Genomic DNA, 20,506 nt, shown 5'->3' with positions numbered 1-20,506 from the left:
TGTAGTGGGAGATAATTTGCTCCCACGCCATTTCTTTTCCCACCCTGGTTTTTAATAGCTAGAGATCTGCTTCAGCCCCGAGGCGCCAGCTTTAATATCCCTTCCCCAATCTGCACTGCTGTTACGCTGGAATGAAATCCTTAGTTTGGGAATCGGCCGAGGCAGGGGCTGCTGTCGGGTGGGAGAAGCGGGAAGACTGCGCGCTGGCTTTCGGCATGGCCGTGGACTGGAGTGGTCCTGTGTCGCTGTGGGAATGGGGCACGGAGAGTTTTGAGCCTTTTTTCATACAGCGCTTCAGTCCGTGGGCTCTGTTAAGCTTCCCCAGTCTGCGTTTGCAGTCTCCAGATCAAAAATGCCTTGTGTGGGGCAAGGATTAAATCACAGTAGGGAATGCCTAATGTGTAAATCTTATTCCTGTCCATATGAAAGAGTGAAGAATGCTTCTGATGAGGCTCATAAAAAACCTTTTTTCTTTTTTTTTCTTTTAGCTTATAACTTGCAGCTGTTTTGGTGTCTCTTCTCAGCATGCCCAACTTATACCCACTTATTGTAATTATTGCGTGAAGGTTATAAATTTAAACTCAGCAAATCCCAGTTGTAGTGCCGTATGATTGGGGCTTGCAAGGATGTTCCTCTGGCGAGACAATGCAAAGCGTTGGATTGCTTCAGTGGCCCAAGAGGAGCGTTACTTTGGAGCCATGCATGACAAAAAAAAGCAGGAATGGGGCTTCTTTATTTGTACTATGAAAGCCCAACACAAGGAGAGCTGAATTCAACATCTGGTCATATCTAAGTCCCTGGTTCCAGGCCTGGGAAAGCAGGATGTTGAATAAATTTGGTTTACTTGTGAGCATTGTTTTAGTCCRATCTCCAGATCGGAGGGTGGGAGATGATGTTTGAATGCATAGGACCAGATCAGAGAGCCATCCTGTTAATGACTTTCGTCTGTAGAGCTACTCCGGTCTAAAGCAGTGGGAGGTTCAGATTTGGGGATCATCTGCTCTCCTGCTCACATCCATGGGCAGAATTCCCCACTGACTGCGGTGGGATTTTGGAGCCATCTCAGCTCTTGCCCTCCTCCATCCTGTCTTCCTCAGCCCTATTTTAAGAGGACAACTACCTGAAGTCCCACCACTGCGAAGGTCTATGCAAGCCTGACTCAATGAGAATACGCTTGTCTGATCTTACCAGATAAGGCAATATTTAGGTTCTCTTCAAGGAGAATCCCGTATCCTAGCAAATAGTGTTGATTCCAAAGGKTTTTTTTTTTTTTTGCAAAACCAGCACAGAACTAATGTTTCTACACGGTGCCAGGGGACTCTGTGCTACTGTAGCTGTCATGTGTTAGATGAGATATAAAACACAGGGTTTGACAGCTGGCAACTGTTAAAGATCTTGGTTTCCTGGAAAGCTGGAAATGTTTACTCTGGTGGACATGGTATACTGCACATTGAGCAATTATATTCAGCCCCTACAGAAATCTGTGCATGAGGAGAACATAAGTGTATGCTTGCTCTACAGACACATGTGGTCCCTACGGTGAGCGCGTGCATATTTGCTTTCCCAGATTGAGACTTAAATTACTGTTGTCATTTGAATTGTGCACAACTGTGGGCAGTGTCGCTAATACGCTGTCAAACCATTCCCAGGTTGGGGTGCTGGAAAAGCGGATCCACGCTGTTGTGGGACAAGTGACTCCTCTTATGGGTTTAGCACCCACCGTTGCTGTCTCTGGCAAAGCTCTTTAATTTTGGTGCGAGACGGTCAGGATCTACCTGAGACCTCTTACTGCATAAACTTGAACCTGAATTATCAGTGCTCAGCGGTGCAGCAGAGCTGAACTTGTGTGTGGTGGTCTTCACTGGCTGGTCTGAAAGTCCTTTGCAAAAGTCGATCCCAAGTTACCCATGGGGAAGCTGAAACTCAGAGCAGTGAAACGGCACAGCCAAAATTCATGTTCTGAGCCTCCAAGTAGAGGTCACCAGCCCCCAGACCACACAAGCTGGTTGCAAAAAAACCACGGGGAAGGCTGCAAATAGGAATGTCTTTCTTTCTGGTGCTATATTACACTTGGCCATATGTTGAAAGTGTTTGCAAAATGCTTCAGGGTCCTTTGAGAAGGAATGTGATGTATAACTGCCAGAAAATGTTGCTATTATATAACTACTAAACATAGTGTTTTGCAAACTGCACCTCCTGGAATAAGTTTTTTTCTTTGCGAAAGCATTTTGCAACCCATCCACTGTTTTGTCATTCCGTTCTTTTCAGGAAACATATTGATCCTTAAGAAGCCTAAATAAAGACAGGTTTTTCAAGCGCGCTTTTAATAGTTTAGGAGCATAAATCCTTCCGAAAGGCCATCACCCAAGGAGAGGTGTCCTCAACTGTTTCTGCTCCGATTTGAGGGTAATGCAGCGATCCCCATGCTTAGCCGGGTACCCGTCACAAACTGTGGCTCAGGCTTCGGAAGATACCTGTGAAACTGGCCAAGGCTTCGGATATGGAATAAAGGTGGCTAGATTATTGTCAGGGCCTAATTTAAAGTTAAGCGTGACCACATCAGCACTTGCTTCAGTGATGGCATTGCTGGTGCTTTTAAAGGGGGAGCCTCGCGTCAGGAAGCCAGACTCCAAACACAGCGCCTTTTAGCCCTAAGACTTATGAATCAGTGCATTTTTTTTTTTTAGATGTAAAGCCCTGTAGCTTGAGTAAGGTGAAAGCTGGACACAGATTCATGGGATTTGGTTCTCCAGAGAGGCAGTTATTGTCCTGGGGATCTTGTCTGACACCCCGCTATGCTCCTCCTGGTCTCCTGTGCCGTTTCTGCTGGCCCCACGTAGAGGTGTTGGGTTCCTGGGAGTATCTCAGTCCATCCCAGGCACCTCTGTTTGGGCAGCTGAATCCTGCCCAGAGTGTGAGGTGCCTCTCATCGCTCTATAGATGTTGCATATGGACAATATGGACATCCTGTATGTRCCAGTTTCTCTGCAGTCGCTATAAAGTGGGTCCTGATGACTAGCCTGGATGGCGCTGTCTTCCCAACCCAAACTCTAAGTTGCTTGAAGAGCACAAACCGTTAAGAGAGAGAGGGCTTTTCTAAGGCAGGTGCCAATTCCTGATTTAAAGCTAGTATGTCATTTTGGTCTTACTCCTCTCGACTCCACCCATCTGGTCCTCCTTTCCTAAAGTTGTTTTTTTCACTGGAAATAATTATTTCTCTGGCAAAAAACATCTATTGCTTTTTACTATACCCAGTCCAGTGTGCCCCTACTTCTAATGGATATTCAGATTTTTCCTGTGGATCAGTAATAGTATTAATTAGCGCTAAGATTAATAGTCTTGAGTAATGGGTATATCAGTCAGGACAAATGTCTCCTAAGGAAAGTGATCACTGATATGGGAACTGCCTCCTGAAATCTGGGACGGGTGATAGGTCTAGTTGCACATTCCAAAAATACGAGGAGAAATATTAAACAGGATTGTCTCCTTATCCCGAATATATATATTTTTTCCACCAGCTGAATTGCATGTTTTAGATGTGAGATTCAGACGGAATATTTTTTCAAAATTATGATTATTTTAAAAGAAGGACAACATTGTCTCCCAAAAGTTCACAATAAATTTGTGAGGTGTTTGAGGGTGTTTTCTTCCATTAGTGGGCTCTTCTGCAGAAGTTTCTCTGTGATCTAGAGAAGCTCAAGAAGCACTTTCTGCTCAATCCTGATCTGGGTGGAAGGACAGACTTAGAAGTCCAACAGGGGCTTTCTGGCTCCAGCCCCCATAATAGAGGCGCATGTGCGGATGCCGCAGGTTAAACTGGACATGCGTTTGGTTTCGCTTGGAAACCAAATTCCAGTGTAAGCACTTCCCAGCCCCTCCGCATGCTGATGGCTTGGCTGGCCTTTGCTGCACGTGCTGTGCTTTAATAATCCATGAGTCGCCACGTCGTTTGCAGGCTGCCAGATTATTTATACTCCATCTGTTCTTCCCCATCCGTGGTGCTCGACAGCCCTTCTCCCCGACTGCTATATTCCCCTGGCTGGGAGACCAAGTCTGGTTCTTCTTGTTTATCGCCTGCCTCTTGACCCACTTTGGCCTCAGCTCATTAAAGCCACTTACCTTTGTAGGACATGAAGAGTATCTTGCAGAGGTCCTTACAAATGTACCTGCCATGGTGGCTTTTGGGAGCACAGGTGTCTCTGTTGTCAACACATTGTGCTGTTTTGGAGGAAAGATGGGGTCTGGTGGTCCTTCCATGGTCCAGGGATGGTCATGAGGTCTCGGTGGCTCCCTTCAAACTGCAGCTGTCGCAAGGGAGCCTGGTGGGGAGAGCAAGCCATGGAGGTAAATAAAGCCAAACCTTGTCTGAGATGCCCTCAGGGTCTGTTCAGCAGCACCATATGAAAGTCAGGATTCGAGGAGAAATGCTGGACGGTGTTCAAGTGAAGCAGATGGGCCTAACGGGGACAGGATCCCGCAGCCTGCTGCCTTCCCTGTCCCTCCGGCTGTGCATTTAGACGTGCGTTTTTCATTCTTGGTATGTGCTGGAGGTCTCTGAGGACTCTGAGAGGTTAGTGAAAGGCCATGATCCAGTTTGTTTACTGCATCCCAGCTTGGTGTGGGGAAGCTTTTAGGTGAAGACCTAAACTCTGCCTACTTCAGTGTGCTTGGGTACGGCAGTGCTTTCCAGTGAGAGAGGCTCGCATGCACCTACCACTAGATTTGTCTCCCATTTAATTAGTGATACCCAAGAGTCATCCATCCGCAGACAGATGATTTTTACTGGAGAAAACAAAAGCCAACTCCGACCCGTAGCTGTATATCTAACAGTTTTGCAGTGCCTTTGCAGCCCTGGGTGTGCACTGAATTTGTTATGATCCTCTCTCCTCAAGTGAATTCCCATTGATTTCTCAATAGTTATTACTGTCGTGACATAAATGAGGGCAAAATCATCCATACAAGTGCCTATGAAGACTCACTCCCTCTTAATGGCCTCAGTACTTACTGAAGGGTGCGAATAGAGATGCTGATGGTTTTGTTAGGAGCACTCAAGTTACAGTATGCCTGCCTGTATCTTCCATGCCACTCAACTTTCCCACCTGTAAAATGGGGGCATTGTGTGTGACGCAGCAAAGATTCATTAGTGAACATTGGGGAAGTGGGCTGGTTTGTCCGCAGATGCCTAATGCTATAATTCTGCTGGAAGACGTATAAAGCAGATGCATATCTGTCTCTTTTAACCCTACCTCTGCCACCCGTGTTTCCACCGCCTGGGTAAATCAAAGTGTGCGCTGCGCAGGAGGGGATCTTTGCCCTAATGCCATCTGCAGCAGGCCGAGCCATACGGAGAAGGTGTTTTTGGATTGAGACCGGCTATTCTGCAATGTTGCTGTTTCTATGGAAACTATTTTTATTCAACAAGAGAAGCTTAAAATCCATAGGGCTAAATTCGGTCCTAAGGCAGAAAGCATCCGGAGTTTTTCAGGGGCTCTTCGGTAGGTGGAATTTTTAGCTGGCTGTTGAACTGATTCCTTCAACTTTGGGGTCAAAATATCTTTAATGCCTCTTTCCCCAGCGCCTTTTCCTCTTCATCCCACCCCAGCACCTCTGCATTTTGGCCTTCCCTCAATTGCACTTGTCAAACCGAGGGGCTATTTGCTCACATTGTGTCTTACCAAGGGAATTTCTGCCTCCCTGCAGAGAGCGTGTCTTCAGGGAAAAGTGCTCCGTGTTTAGCAAAGGAAGCTGACGAATTCCAAACAAGACTGATTCATCTGCAAATAATGCAGAGGGCTGTTTTTGGGAGGGATTCTTTCTTTCTTTTTTCTCCTCAATTAAAAAAAATAAATAAATGCCAGATTCCTGTAGAGGCAGTTTAACCACTGCTGTTGCGGTGTTTGTGACTGGTTCCCACACATGAGCCTTTGTGATTAAAATTAGGCTATTAGAAGCAACCAGTTTCTTGGGRAATTAGGGAAAACACTGGGGGAAGCGATTACTTTCAAAATAAAAACTGAATCAAATAATATGTTTCCAATGATACCAGATGGGGTATCTTTTGGTAGGGTAAACCAGGAGAGATGTGGTTGAAGGCAATAGCATTTCACACTGTTACAGCTGGTGAGAATGAAAGGAGACTCAGGTCAACCATCTATTAATTGTTCACTGTTTCTAATCTGCCTCTTGCTTTGCAACTTTTCAGCACTCAGACTTAGTTCTGAATTTTGCACAATGTCCCAGTCTTGTAATTAGTGTGGACCAGCAGAGCCCTGAATTTTAGGGTATTTGAAAATCAGAGTTCAAATTAGAGGTTTTTCCTCATATCTATGAACTGTGTAAGCTGCTGGGTCTAAAATGAGACGTCTTCACTGTTGTGACTTGAGTAGAATGGGCTACAAATGAGCATTTCACAGGTCTGCAGGAGATGCTCTTCCTTGGACTGTGGACACAGCTAGAGCAACCAGCTCGTAATACGGCTTCCCAAAATGTCAGGTTCAAAAGCAATTTGCTGTCTCTGCGTTGTCCCATGGAGTGTAAAAGTACCAGAGCTCCATCATTCAGTGGCCAGACCACTGCCGTTCTATGGACAGATTTAAGTGTATCTACACTTAACTGACATTGATTGAGTAGACAGGTGCCCAAAGATGCAAATTACTACTGTGATTTTGAAGAATTTTTGTTGAGTTGAAGACCTAATGCCAGTGCTTAGTGGAGGTCAGTGACTTTATTATTAGGATGTAGGCACGTAACCCACAGAGGCCCTTTCCTAAATCAAATCTGCATCCTTCAGAGTCTAAATACTTTTGTAAAACTGTTTCTGGATCGCTTTTGGAGTGACGTCTAGGCTCGCAAGTCACCTTGACGTTTTCGAAGCCTCCACTACTTGTGTCTCAATGGATATGAAGGAGAAAATCATTCAGCTTTCTCAATACTTAAAGAAGACAGCTGGGAACTAGGAACCTGGGTTTTCCTCCCAGCGCTGTTGCTGACCTATTATATGATCTTCAACCTTTCCAGCATTCAGTCCTACAGCTGGGAAAAGGGAGGTAATCCTGGTTTTAAAGAGCTGTTGCAAAGTCCATCCACGTTCTTGCAGAAGGGCTATGGAAGCACGTGCCATAATAAGACATACTACAGGGTTTCATGATAACAACGATGGTGAGTATCAAAGTGTGTCCGTCTGTCAGACGGCTCAGAGGGTCCCAGTCCATGCACGCCGGCAGATTTGCAAACACGTCTGCTGCACGCCGCCCTAAAACTGTGAGAGTGCCATTGAGTTTAAYTGCTTCTTGAGATCCATGGTGAGATTCAGTACAGCCCTGGGTTTTACCGATGCAGTTTGGGCCGTAAGTGGCAGACTTTTGCTCGGCAGAGGGTGCCATAATTTTCCATTCATAACTCGTGAGCACTGTCATGGGCTGTAATCCATCATGTTGGAGACTCTGACCCTTTAAATGAGCGACAGCGATGCTCGTACTGTGTTAATTTGATGTATTTTGCTCAGTGTAATTTTTGCTTCACTGTAAAGGATTTTTCAGTGTCCTGGTGGTTTTCAGGACCCACGACCCCCGGAGTGGGCTGTCTGCTGGTGAAAATTAATATAGTCAATGTAGGCAGTAGATCTGCTCCTTGGAAGCGTTGTCCGCTGGTGGGAGTAAAGGTTCACCCTACATAAAGCTTCAGCTGGTCCAAAATATTCTGCCCATTCTGTTCCTTTTGAAGGCAAGTTTTGATGGTGTCTACTCGCTTGGACTAGCTGCTGGAGTCTCCTTCAGGCTGGTGTTCAAACACCAGGACATCCATCGAGAGGGAAATAAACGGGGGAGAGCGCAGCACAAACAGTGTCGTGGGCAGTCTTCTCCTTGCAGTTGATTTTATTAAGCAGGAGTATTTTGTGTGGCTGCAAATAAAGGAAGGAGAGAGCAGTTCATTATCCAGTGTTTCACTTTGAGGCTAATACTAATTAAAAGCTTTGCCTTCACTTCAGTGGAACCTATTCTTAGAAATTATGTAAATTAATTGGAGTTTTGAAGAGCAGCATATGCCGAATCCTAAGTAATTCCCTGCTGGCTGAGGCAACTGCAGCCCTGGAGCCACAGAATGGTGTCGGGATCTTGATTTCTCCTTGTGCCTTAGGAAATCTAAGCTTGTTGCTGTAAGTTTGATGATTCTCTTTAAATACCTGAGGGAGAGCAAATACCCAGACCCTGACCATTTGCCGGGGAGATACGATACAAAGACTTTTTCTCCGTGAATGCTTTTCCATCTCAAAAATGACAATTAACACAGACTTTTTATTTCTACAACCCTTCCTCAGACAAACATACATTCCTGCTTCAAAGAAAATTTTGACCCCCAAAAAGGAGAGGTACCTGAGATCCCATGAATTCCCCTTGGGAGTTCACTCTTGCTATTCATCTAACGGGAACAATCTCTACATGCTACGGTGAATGAGGAGGAAGATTTGACCCTAGGATACATAGTGCTTGGAGAGAAGGGGATATGATTTTGAAGTAAAATTGCTTTAAATCTTATTTGCTCTTTTTTTTCCCCAGTGGATTATTTTTTCCCTTTGAAAAAAGCCAGAGCAAATAGAAGCAGCAGAACCAAAGAAACTGATTCAAATAAAAATGAGAAGCAGCATAGCTTAAGTATTTCCATCTCAATCAACAAATCACTTAAAAAGTTGATGAAACTACTTGCATGTTTAAAGATAAACATGATTAAGTACTTTGGTGGATCAGGGCTTTTTATGTATTGAAGCCACATATGAGCGTGAATCAGATCCTGGATCTTTTGATGTGAAGATGTCGTGTGCTTCCAGATGTACGTTTTGCAAAGTAGCCTTTTCTTTACAATCTCGCCCCAAGGATTAAGACACTCTGAATGGGGAACCCACCAGTCCGGATGCTTTCTGTCTTTGATGGTTTGAAATTCGGTGCTGATGTGAGGTCTGAAGTTTGCAGCTGTCATATTTTCCTAGCTGAAGCCTTTTCAGTAGTAAAGATGGCAATTTTGGTAATCTGCCTCTCTGATGYACCCCGTGAGCTATCCAACCCCTATTTACAAGGAGCCAGGTTCTCTTTTCTTATGTAGTCTTTTATTCCATGAAACGTGCTCAGTGTAAAGCTGATAGAAATGGGTCTTGTAAAAATTGTAAAAATCCTTATCTCTAATGGCACTAGGAATTCAAGTTCCCAAAATAGAAGTTGTCAAGTCTACAGGTGAAGATGGTTATTGGGGGAAGAAAGTATAATGACATACAACTGCGGATCAATATAAAATCATTTTAGAACAAGAATACGGCATGTAGCAATGAATGTAGATGTGAATGACCTTGCTAACCGCTTATCAGATAGTAAATTTTCTTCAAGTATTCTGGATTTCAGTGTGTGTGTGTGTGTGTGTTAAATAGACATCTTCTGTTCATGCTTGTATTGGTTAATGTGCTGATGTTTTAGAGATACTGTTTGCTGAGGATGTTTTGCTCAAATGAATGCAAAATACTATTGCTACTTACTTTGGAGTTAAGATACCAACTTGTGCGCCTTTTAGGCTGGTGTCCTGATGGGCTGAGTAATTTAATAGATGTTGCACAATAAACTGGTGGCAAATTAGGGAGTTGAACCTAGGTTCTGCCTCTGGCCTCCCAGCTGTAAAGAAGACCTCTCCATCTTTGGTACATGGAGACCAGCACTGGTGCTTATTTTGATGTCCTACAGTAATCAACCATCCTCCCATGTATATCAGAGCCATTCTGGGCTGCTTTGCCTGGGGGACATTGGTCACAGTCCTGACACCTCTGGACTGACCCCCCCCCCACCACCACCTCTCTCAGGCTGTAGAAGCTGGCAGAGGTCCCTCCTGGTGAAGAGACTCTGCCCAGGGGTGATTTTCAGGTAGCTGTTTCTCTGGATGAGCCCAGAGAGGTCCTTGCTTTGGTGAGCACAACACCCTTGATCACTGAGTTGAATTTAGATACTGCAAGTGAGATCGATGCAACATCGCACTTGAGATCTGGTGGGTTTGGTCCTGCAGATCTCTTCCCTGGGAGCCAAACTGTGCTGGTTTCCTCTCTTTCCATGGCTGAGGTAGCGTGAAAAGATAACATTCAAACTCATCGAAAGATCAGGAGCACACAGTTGCAGCTGGGCAGCAATCTGGTAATCAGCTAGGGGACAAAATCCAAGCAGAAAGATTGCAAATATAAGGAAATGCCAAGACATTTCCTTCTTGTCAAGACCTCCTTTGTGGATGGCCTTGACGCACCATTTGTTCATCTTCCCCGTCTCTTCCTGCAGGACCACGCTGATTTGAGAAGCCACTTCTTCACTGTGGGGATGAAGCTAGAGGCGGTGAATATGAAGGAGCCATTTAATATCTGTCCTGCATCAGTGACCAAGGTGAGCTCCCAGAAAGGAGGGCTGAAAAGGATGATTAGGAACATCTTGCTGATTTACACCGCTTAGAAAAACTCAAGAGTGGAACTTCATTGGCTGGAGAACACACTGAGAAAAAGGTTTAAAAAAAAGAAGTCCATGGATGTTTCCTCCGTAGTGGATTGTTTCTGTCCTGCAAGCTTCACCAGGTGGCTATATATGGACTTAAATCTGATGGGGATGTGCATGGCTGTCTACCACCTTTGTGTAGAAAAAGGGGCTCCCCTTTTTATCCCTGCCTTGCCTCCACGCAAACATATTTTCCCTACATATCTGGGAAACCATTTGAAATCAAACAGCTGGACATAGAGGGTACCTGGATATCTAATACACTCTTGGAAAGGCAGGAGTGGGGAAAGCTCTGTGGCCTCCAGGATCACCTCCAGTCCCTGCTCAGCTATAGGCACACAGAGAAACCCTCAACCCCTGGCGCTTTCCCTTGCCTCAGTTTACCCATCTGAAAATGCCTTGGTCTGGTAGAAACACCTTGATGAAAAGTATTAGGTGTGAGTGAGTTATTTTCAGGAGTACTTTGATTCGAGGGCCTGGCTGTTTGAGCTTTCTGCATTTGCTATTGTTACAGTGAATTTAACGTCTGTGTTTCTTTTTCTCCTCCTAGGTTTTTAACAATCATTATTTTCAAGTGACCATTGATGACTTGCGACCTGAACCTAGCAAAATCTCCATGCTTTGCCATGCGGATTCCTTAGGGATCTTGCCAATACAGTGGTGCCTTAAAAATGGAGTCAATCTCACACCTCCAAAGGGTTCGTATGCACTGTTTTGATTTCTCAGTGATTTGTGGGCTTCCTCTGAAGGAAGCTTGCCTATTCTTACTGCCTGTAAAACCCCATTGCTGTTTGCCTGAGAGCATCACACTAAATATTGCGAGCCAGCGTGGCTCCGTCAAGTTGCTGGAGCTGCTCCGGTTAGTGTCTGCTGGGGAACATCTCTGCAAATGCATCTCATGGTGGGACTGGTCCCTCTGCATTTCACAGAATCACAGAATCACAGAATGGTTGAGGTTGGAAGGGACCTCTGGAGATCATCTAGTCCAACCTCCCTGCTCAAGCAGGGTCACCTAGAGCACGTTGCACAGGATTGCGTCCAGGCGGGTTTTGAATATCTCCAGAGAAGGAGACTTCACAACCTCTCTGGGCAACCTGTTCCAGTGCTCTGTCACCCTCACAGTGAAAAAGTATTTCCTCATGTTCAGATGGAAGTGTCTGTGTTCCAGTTTGTGCCTGTTGCCTCGCGTCCTGTCGCTGGGCACCACTGAAAAGAGTCTGGCCCCATCCTCTCGACACCCTCCCTTCAGATACTTGTACACGTTGATAAGATCTCCTCTCAGCCTTCTCTTCTTCAGGCTAAACAGGCCCAGCTCTCTCAGCCTTTCCTCATAAGAGAGATGCTCCAGTCCCCTAATCATCTTCGTAGCCCTTGTACCAATGCCTAGCAAGTCCCTGCAAAATGCATCTTGGTGATGCTTTGTTGAGAGAGCAGGAGGAGCATTAAGGGATGTTTTTACCCCATATTAATATCCACTATGCCAAGAGAGAGGGTGATCTGTTGGTTAAGTGCAGGTTGGGTTCAGATCACTGCTGGTTTTGGCTGTTAGTCTGATGTCAAAGGGCTGTTTCACCCCGTTGTCCATGCAGTCTCCATCTGTAGGGCGGTTCCCTTCATCCAGGGGATGGAGTATTATGTATTAGAGCCAGAGGGACATGATAACGCATAAAGCAGACAGCGAGCAAGTCTTGCAGAGGAGAACACGGGGAATTCAGGTTTGGGATTGTCCTTGAGGTCAGGCAGAGCCGTGCCGCCCAGCTCTGCTTTAGCATCCACATTGGCACAGCACTGAGCCTGAGCAAAGCTCCCATGTCTAAGTGGCTTCTGGATGGAAATCAGCTTGTGTCCCACCAGCTAAACTCACAGCTGTCTGCCTGGATCGTGTGGACGTTTCCTTAGCCGTCTCAGAAAATTCAAGGCAAGGGCAAATTGCGAGCAGTGCTCGGGTCAGAGCCAACAGAAACAGCCTCCGACCGTGGTGTTTCCCAACTTTGTCACAGCGCAGTTAATTACTTGCCATTTCAGACAACCACCTACGGTGTCTTAGCAATATTTCTTTGCTTGCAAAAAGCGTCTGCTTTGTGGAATTATAGATTTTTGAAGCTGGCTGGGGTGTTGATCCTTTGCCCAAATAAATGGTGTTGCTTGGGAGAAAAAGAAATGCCTCCAAAAAAAAAAAAAAAGCCCATTAAGTTTTCTGCATGCAGGTTTATCCTAATTTTGGAAAAAATGCTCCACTACCAACCCCGAGGAAATGAAGGGTTATTCCATTGTCACCCTAACACTTTTGCTGAGCATAATTCAGCTTCTGCTGGGCCTAACTCTGAAAGATTTGAAGTCCTCTCATGTGCATCCAGTGTGTCTTTTCAGCAATAGTAATTTGAAATTCCTGCCAAAGTCCGGGAGCCCTGTGCATGCAGCTGCGTTCAAAGTATCCAGTATTCTCCTGCTGCTTTTAGTGAAATAAATGTGCTCTCTGGATGCTTTATCTTCCTCCTGCTTAAATTGGGCATTAATGATAACGCTTGTGTAAGCACTCACCAGTAGTGACCACAAAGTTAAAGCAGTGAGTGGGTATCTGGTGTGATGCCTGGAGCCTGGGGCTGCACCAGGTTCCTGAGACAGCATACGAGGTCTCCCTTCATTCCCTTGATCAAAATAAAGTTTGTCTTCTGCCGTCAGATCAGAAATCCTGGAGGGAAGCTATTAAAAGAGATAGTGAGTAAATGGCAGAGATATGCACGCTATATATTGCCATATTTCTTTTTGTGCGTGCGATGGCTGCGTGCCCAAGCTGCATCTTAACACTTTTGGTGTCAAAAGCCTTTTCCATTGGCAGAGACGCTCTTTGAGTCACTAGGATGTGATCAGACCTCTGAGTGATTTCTAAATGATTTGTTTGAGAAAAGCTAGGTGGAAAGTGGAATGCATCCAAACCAGCAAAGCGCATTGAGGGAACCAGCCTGTTCTGAGCAGAATAATACCAGCTTTGCATAAAGAAATAATCAGTCAGGACTGATATGAGAGGGCTGCAATGCTGCAGAAGTGGGGATGGCTGTGGTGTGAGCTGGCTGCTGATGAGCCGGTCTGCAGGGGGAGGAGGAGGAGGAGCAGGAGATCCCACCGTTTCCACCAAAGCCACCCAATGGCTCTCCCTTCCCTGGGGTCTCCAGAATTGCCCGTTCCAGCACACGGTTTTGACCAGCCCGCTGCTTCCCCAGTGCTCAGACATTTCTGACCAACATCATCCTCGGCAGAGAACATGTTGACAATATTTGACGTTGCCCAAATGGCTCTCCTTGTGAAAGGCAAGAAATTCCCACGGAGCAGACGATGACAATGCAACACTCCAGATGTCCTTTTTTTTTTCTCTTTGCGAAAAAAGTTGCTTTGCTCTACTCTGGACTTTTTTTGTTGTTGTTAACTGTGATTGATTGACAAAGAGGTTCTGTGGTTATAAAATTAGCTGAGTTGATTTCATGAGAACAGCGTGGCAGGTTGGCATATTTGGGTTCCCAGGACTTTTTGTCCTCTTGCCTTCGCGTTTCAGGCCTTTGTTGAAGCCCTACAGTAGATGAGTAATGAACAGGAGGTGCAAACATTTGCTGCTAGAAATAGAGAGCAGTGTTTTGCCATACAGTGCCAAAAATGAATACCCATTTACTGCTGCTGTATAAACATTGAACAAGCGCTGTTTATATTTATTAGAGCTGGATTTATAGACCACTTCCCCTTAGAGTAGCAGCCATTGTTCCTTTTTATGAACTATTAAGGGGGGTGGGGGGAACATTTCGGTAGCGCTACTAGTTGTAAGGTTTGCTAAGGAAATGCCGCTTCCAAATCCTCCAGTACATTTGCACTGTGGTGTTTGCTTCTGATTAAACTGCCGGGCTCTTCCATGCTGAGAGTCGAGATAGCAAACACAAGGGGGTTTCGCCTGTTTTGGGAGCAGTACATGAATCATGCAAGGAAAGCTTTGCACATTATCACTTGGGCTGAGGCATTAAGCGTAACAGCGTGGGAATGCCTCGTGCTCATGGAGCTGCGCATTTTGCTTGCATCCTTAGGTTCAGGGAAGAGGCTGCAGAAAGGTCCAGGCTTGTTTGCTGCCAGCTCCCCRGTATGCTCCTCTTGGAGCGACCCTTGTGGGGCTGCAGAAGTGAGTTATGGCAAACTCTGTTGCTGTCCTCCCCAATTTTGTTCCCGCTGAAGTCTATAGCCAGAGGTCTCCTTGCGACTGGGATGGTGCAGGGCCAAGTCAACAGGTGGTTGTGTGGTGACGACTAAACGATGTTTTTATACCTCGCTGAAACCGTGTTCACGTGCCTTTTTTTCCCGTCCGCTCTGCCAAGACTGTGCATAGCTCGCAATTAAGATTCAAAAAATGTCCACGGGGGTTTTAAACTGGAGGCAAGAAATGTGCAGGACGTGGGCAGGTTTCTGCGTCTCTGAGCCCTGGGTGATTTAATGTGGAGAACTACAGTGTGGATGTCTCCATCTGAGCCAGCCGCCCCAGCTGCCCGTAGAGTCACTAGAGGGACTTTCGTGGACCAATTTGGCTCCTTCTGAAGGAGGACAGACAAATCACAGCTGCATGTGCCTGCCTCTCCACTGACTGCTGAGGGAGCCCAGGGTGACACTCAGCATTAGGCATCTCTGCTGCAAACATCTGTGTTTGATCAGATGAATCTCCTTCTGATCTGAAGTGATCTAGACTTCTCTTCTGGCTTTCCTTTTCATTTTATTAAGCAGAAAACTGTCTGGCAAACAAATAACTGGAGGAAAAAAAAAGGGATGGAGAAGAGGTGGGAAAAAAATACTGTTGTAGCAATCTGGTGTTAACGTATGTGAAAATGATGCAAGGAATTTTATTTTTTTTTGTATGAGAAATGAAGACTCTTTATAAATAATTGTCTTTTTTTTCTTTTTATTTCCCTGTGCCTCTTTATTTCCTGTTTTCCTACCATTATCATGTTTTATTATCAGTCTTTCATGCCCCACAGAGACGAGGCGTCTTGGGAGCCTCTGTGCTCAAGGTTTTGTCTTTTATTTGTTTGTCATGTATGCAATCATTAAAATTAGAAGTTCGTCTTATCCCACATACTTGCATCTTGGCAGGATGCTTGAGGGTTTATTCTCAAAATCTTTACCTCCTTTTTTGAATCTGGGTGACTGATAGGCAAACTCCCCTCAGTATTCCAGTCCTTTTTTTGCCTGCAAAACATTTCAGAATTTTCACTGTCATAAAAGATTCATTCCCATATGATCTTACGTGTCTCTTTTTGCCTATCAGTGAAAATGACATTAAGGGGTGTTCACTGAGGCTGAGTCCAAGCTGAGATGCCAAACAGGGAGGCTGAGCTGAGAATTTGGCCTTTAAATGACTCCTGAAACTTTCCAGTGGTTCTGCAATAATATTATTGCAGTATCATCTCAGGCCCCTGGACAGGATTAGCACACTTTTGTTTCAAGCATTGTAAAAACATAGGCTAAGAGCCATCCAGAAAAAAAATCTCTGTCCCAGAAGTTTATTGCCTAAATAGCCAGGTGAGAGCTGTAGAGGAGTAGAGCTCTGTTTTGTCTCTCTGTGTTGGCCTCTGTTTCAGAGGAGCCCCTATAAATCAATATCACTTCCATCTTTCCCTAGAACCTAGGAGCTGAAAGGATCATCTGGTTGATGAGACTTTAGCCAAGGAGCTGGGAAATCTATGTTCATTTTCCTGCTCTGCTCTAGATTCCTTTACGGCCTTGGATAAGATGCTTACTATGATGGGACTCAACTCATGTAAGATGAGCTGTTGGAAATTCAGTCACGTAGGGTCCATCCATAGTCACTGAAGAGAGGAGAATTTATCCCATCCTAAGGGAGATAAGATGAATCAGCTTCTAAGTGTGCTGGTCCTCTCCCTGTCAACTGCTGAGGGACCCTTGATGTCCAGTTTCGGTAGCCCCAACTTTTAGGTAGCTAAAGCAAGGAGAGAGGAGTCTATGGCTAGTCCCACCTGGAAAACGGAGACAGTAGCACTTCTTCGCTCTATAGTTATGGTGTTATTGGAGCCTGTGAGATGCTTAAAGGAAAGGGAAAATAAGGAAAATAAAGATCCTTAATTGCTTTTTAATGAAGACCTGGAGTTTGCCTTGATGTGTTTGGCAAGGATTGCCTCTCCCATTTGGCTGCCGCGTGCTGCTGAGCAGCTGCCCACCGCTCTGAGTCCACTATTGCAGTCGCGCTGCGTGCTTGCATTGCCGTTGGCCAAAGCTGCTCCCTGAGGAGGGGTCATCTTTCTTTTACATGTTGGAGGACAGCATCTATCATGGGAGCCTGCGACAGGCGTGTGGCGTATAGCTAGGAGGGTGTTAAGAAACAGAATAGCTGGTCTCTATCCCTTTTCTGTGCTTTTGCACTCTGCGTTTCAGTCCCTAAGCATGTGCCAAAGAGAAATGCAGAAGGTGTATGACCATGGGCTGGAGATGTGTTGACACTGGCTTTAACGGTATATGAACAGGAGTCCATGGACCAGAGCAGTTTGGGGAGCTGGCACCCGTGAGCAGCATTCAGCTGTGTCCCCTGGGGAGTTACCTCCCCTCTGCAAGGAGGGCGAGCCAGGTGGGATCAGTCAGGAGCTCACGGCAGGTTGGGATGGACCGGACACACGTCCTTCCATCAGCATCTTTTGTGCGGGCTTTCTGCTCTGGAAATTCAGGATAATAACAATTAGCTGCTTCCCAGGACCCATGGGCTGATACTTCCCACTTCACCGAGATGTGACGGGACGCTGAAACGCAAACGGTCATCGACTCAGTGCCCGTTTTCTACTCGCCCTCCCCTCATGGAGTGGTGGCTGATGGCGCTCTCTGTTTTGTCTTCCTGCAGGTTACTCTGGCCAGGACTTCGACTGGGCGGATTACCAGAAGCAGTGCGGAGTGGAGGCAGCGCCTCAGCTGTGCTTTCGAAACGTAAGCTCCGGTTTTCCCTTTGCGTGGCGCTTGCCAATCGGTGCGAAACAGGGCTGCTTGCTGCTCGGCGCTGAACGGCGTGAGCGAGCCTTCAGGGAGGCTCCTCCAGACCAGCGTGAGTCTGTCTTGGAAGGAAGCTGGAGAAGTGTTTCAGATCTCCATCCCTGAAAGATGAAATCTATTACCTTAGTTTTTTCTTTATCTGATCCTTTTAGATTATCTGCTCTTTATCTCTCTCTGATTCTGTACAGCACCTAGCACAAGAAGGATCTGAGCTTACCCTTACGATTAATTCAAATGCTATAAAAAAAACCATAAACCTGATGAAAAAAATCATATGATGTCACCAGGCCCTCTTCACGTTTTGGATGTTTTTTCTTATTTTATATTTAGTTGAATTTTACATTCAACTAAACCAAATGCACTTTAAAAATACAGTTGAAATTGCTGAGCTCAGAGTGTGAGGAGAACCTTGATGAAGCCATGTGGCAGCTCTGCTCTTTGGGGCTGTTCTTGTAGTTCCTTGCTACAGCAGCAGTGATGTGTGAATGAGTTGCACATCATTATGCTGTAGGCCACTATGATTTTGAGCTTCAAAAACAGTTTTTTGCAGGCTGCTTTCCAGCCTTGACAGTCCAGCATGGCTTGATCCTACAGGAGTTCACTGCTTGGGAAGTGAAGCAGTAACCTGCCTTTTCCAAAAACCTGGTGCTCTTATCGATGCTTCCATCAACTGGTAGAAGTCAAGATCCCATCAATAGCTCAGTGATGCCGAAAATCAGCACAGTCTTCTGAAGGGTTTTGCAAAATACAGCAGTGCTGTAAAAGGTGGACCGCTGGTTCCTCTGGGAGTTGCGTAGTCTTTCGCTAGACTACTGTACTGAGTGTCTGCGCTATTTTGGATTTGGAAGGAGGAAGCTTATCCTCACCTAGAGGTTGTGTGCTCCTGTGCAGATGCATTGTGAAGGCCTGAAGACCTGGAGAGCTGTGCTGAAGCRGGGAGAGCTCTGGGTGCAACTCCTCAGGCCATTCCCTGAGCTCTCGGTCTTCCTTGGAGCCTGTCGGAGAGATGTGAGATAGGGCAGAGGAGGTAGATRCTCTCTCACACTGTCCTTCCCGTATGCAGCGTCTCAAGCAGACGCAAGCCTGGGGGACAGCGTGTTAGTGAAGGGCACAGTGGAGACRGTCGCACAAGACACCTACTGCTTTTCCAGCAGGAGAAATTCTGCAGAAAYTGTGCATCACTGCAGAATTTGCAGTTTTTCCCACAGCGCGTCGGAAGCTGTGAAATGGCCAGGCTTCTCCATGCTGGCCCAGAATAAACCTTCGATTAGCACTTGCTGTTGATGAAGTCCAAGGCTCAGCCCCAGCTTCTTGCGTGGTCCACAGAGTCTCACTCAGCAATGAAATCACAGTCAGGATTTCTTTGCCCCATTTCTTTGCCCATGCTATGCAAAATCCTCAAAGGACCTTAAGCTAAGATAGAGGCTCCAAGGAAAGCTGGACAAAGCTGTGTCATTCCAATACACCATGACAATCACCGTGTTTCTTCTTTTCCACTAGAACCCCTCCCTTGTCTTTTTATCTCTTTTTCTCTTTAGTCGAAGTAATGGATCTGTGCTCTCAACACCGGCAGCCTTGAGAGCAGACTCTGTGTAATATTCTCCAAAGATTAAATCAGGTCTAAGAATTTTCTTTCTTTTCTTCTTCTTTTTTTTTTTTCCAAAGCGAACATTCATCAGATGAACATGTGTCTGTTATGCTTTCACTCTCAATAATGCAGTTCTTTGCAGAGAGATGTAATCTTGCCGTTGTCGCTCGTGCAACCTCCCTGGCTGGTCGGTCCATTTGTTTCATGGCTGTGAGTGGCTCTTTGATAGAAGGCTTATTGCGAGCAGATCTTCCACGCAGTACAGCCAGACGTGGTGTTGGAAGTGGATATGCTGTAACTGTTTCCCTGGGGGGGGATATTTAACAGGGAGAGGCAGTTATGAAAGGGATTGACGTGACCAAATGCTTAGTAAAATAAACTCCCAGCTAACTGTTTTGCCATTGATTCTGTATAAATTAGCCTCCAGCACTGAACTGCAATGAAAGGAGCCGGTGTGATGATAAATGACGTTTCCTTGTTAGCCAACATAAAAAGGRTTTAAACAAACTCGGCCTGCTTTTCTGTAGTCCTGCCTATTAGCAGCTTTTACAGGGTGAAGCYGATCTGAATGCTGGGCAGAGTTTGAAACAGTCCGAGCAATGTTTGAGACTAAAAACACACTTTTGGAAGGTCTCCTAATGAAATAAAGGTCGGATCCAAAAGCCTTCAGTCTCATGAATAACTCCCAGTGACTGGTCAAGGTGGAGTCCCCATGGTGCTAGGTGCTGTACAAATAGCAGGAGGATCCTATTTAAATTCGGCATCCAGTTGCTCGCAGTGGATTGCTGGATGAGAGAATGGTGTCGTTTGGAGTTGGTGACAATTGTTACCCATCTGAATTATTATTAGGGAGCCAAAATTGCAGTCAAGATAGGGAATCTTTTTGCGTTACTGTGCTACATTTTAGGAATAGTGCTGGTGGGGATACTGGGAAGGGACTGAGCTTAAGTAAAGGGAGAGGGAATTACTGGAAGGGACAGAGGTCAAGCATGGAAGTGGATGAGTTGAGTGTCTTGAGGCTTGGCTTGAGGGAAAGCATGAGATCGCTGGGCTTGTGGGGAAGGTTTTGGGGAGCGTTGTAAGTTCTTGGTGGTCCTTTGAGCCTGGGATCATCTGCAACAGCTGGAACCAGGGGCGCTGGTTCATTATGTTGGTGCTGAGCCATCCTGGCTCTTGGGGGTGCAGAAGGGACTGGGAGAGTCTTCTGCAGGGGTTTGCCAAGGAGCACATTAGCCTAAGACAGCTGTTCCTGCATGATTTGAACTGCAGCTTCTCTCAGGCTCCCAAACTCTTCATAGAGCAGGAGCCAACATATTCTCTCAAGCTCACAACCCCACGTTTTGGTCCTGTGTTTATTATTTGGGCTGATGACCCCTCATTTGGGTACCAT

At 45.9% G+C, this 20,506-nt stretch overlaps 1 protein-coding gene across 1 annotated transcript in view; it reads left to right on the top strand.

Annotated features, from left to right (window-relative positions):
* Nucleotides 1-20,506, top strand: part of SFMBT2 (Scm like with four mbt domains 2) — a 98,027-nt gene that overhangs the window by 45,186 nt on the left and 32,335 nt on the right. Inside the window, exons 7-9 of the mRNA XM_026091217.1 lie at nt 10,302-10,403; nt 11,059-11,206; nt 17,383-17,465. Of these exons, the coding sequence (XP_025947002.1) occupies nt 10,302-10,403; nt 11,059-11,206; nt 17,383-17,465 (333 nt within the window). The remainder of the gene's footprint in view (nt 1-10,301; nt 10,404-11,058; nt 11,207-17,382; nt 17,466-20,506) is intronic.

This window comes from Apteryx rowi, unplaced genomic scaffold (genome assembly GCF_003343035.1).
Source record: "Apteryx rowi isolate R43461 unplaced genomic scaffold, aptRow1 scaffold_9, whole genome shotgun sequence".
Classification (NCBI taxonomy): Eukaryota; Metazoa; Chordata; class Aves; order Apterygiformes; family Apterygidae; genus Apteryx; species Apteryx rowi.
Note: the sequence above shows the minus strand (reverse complement) of the source record. Positions and strands in the feature narration are given on the sequence as shown.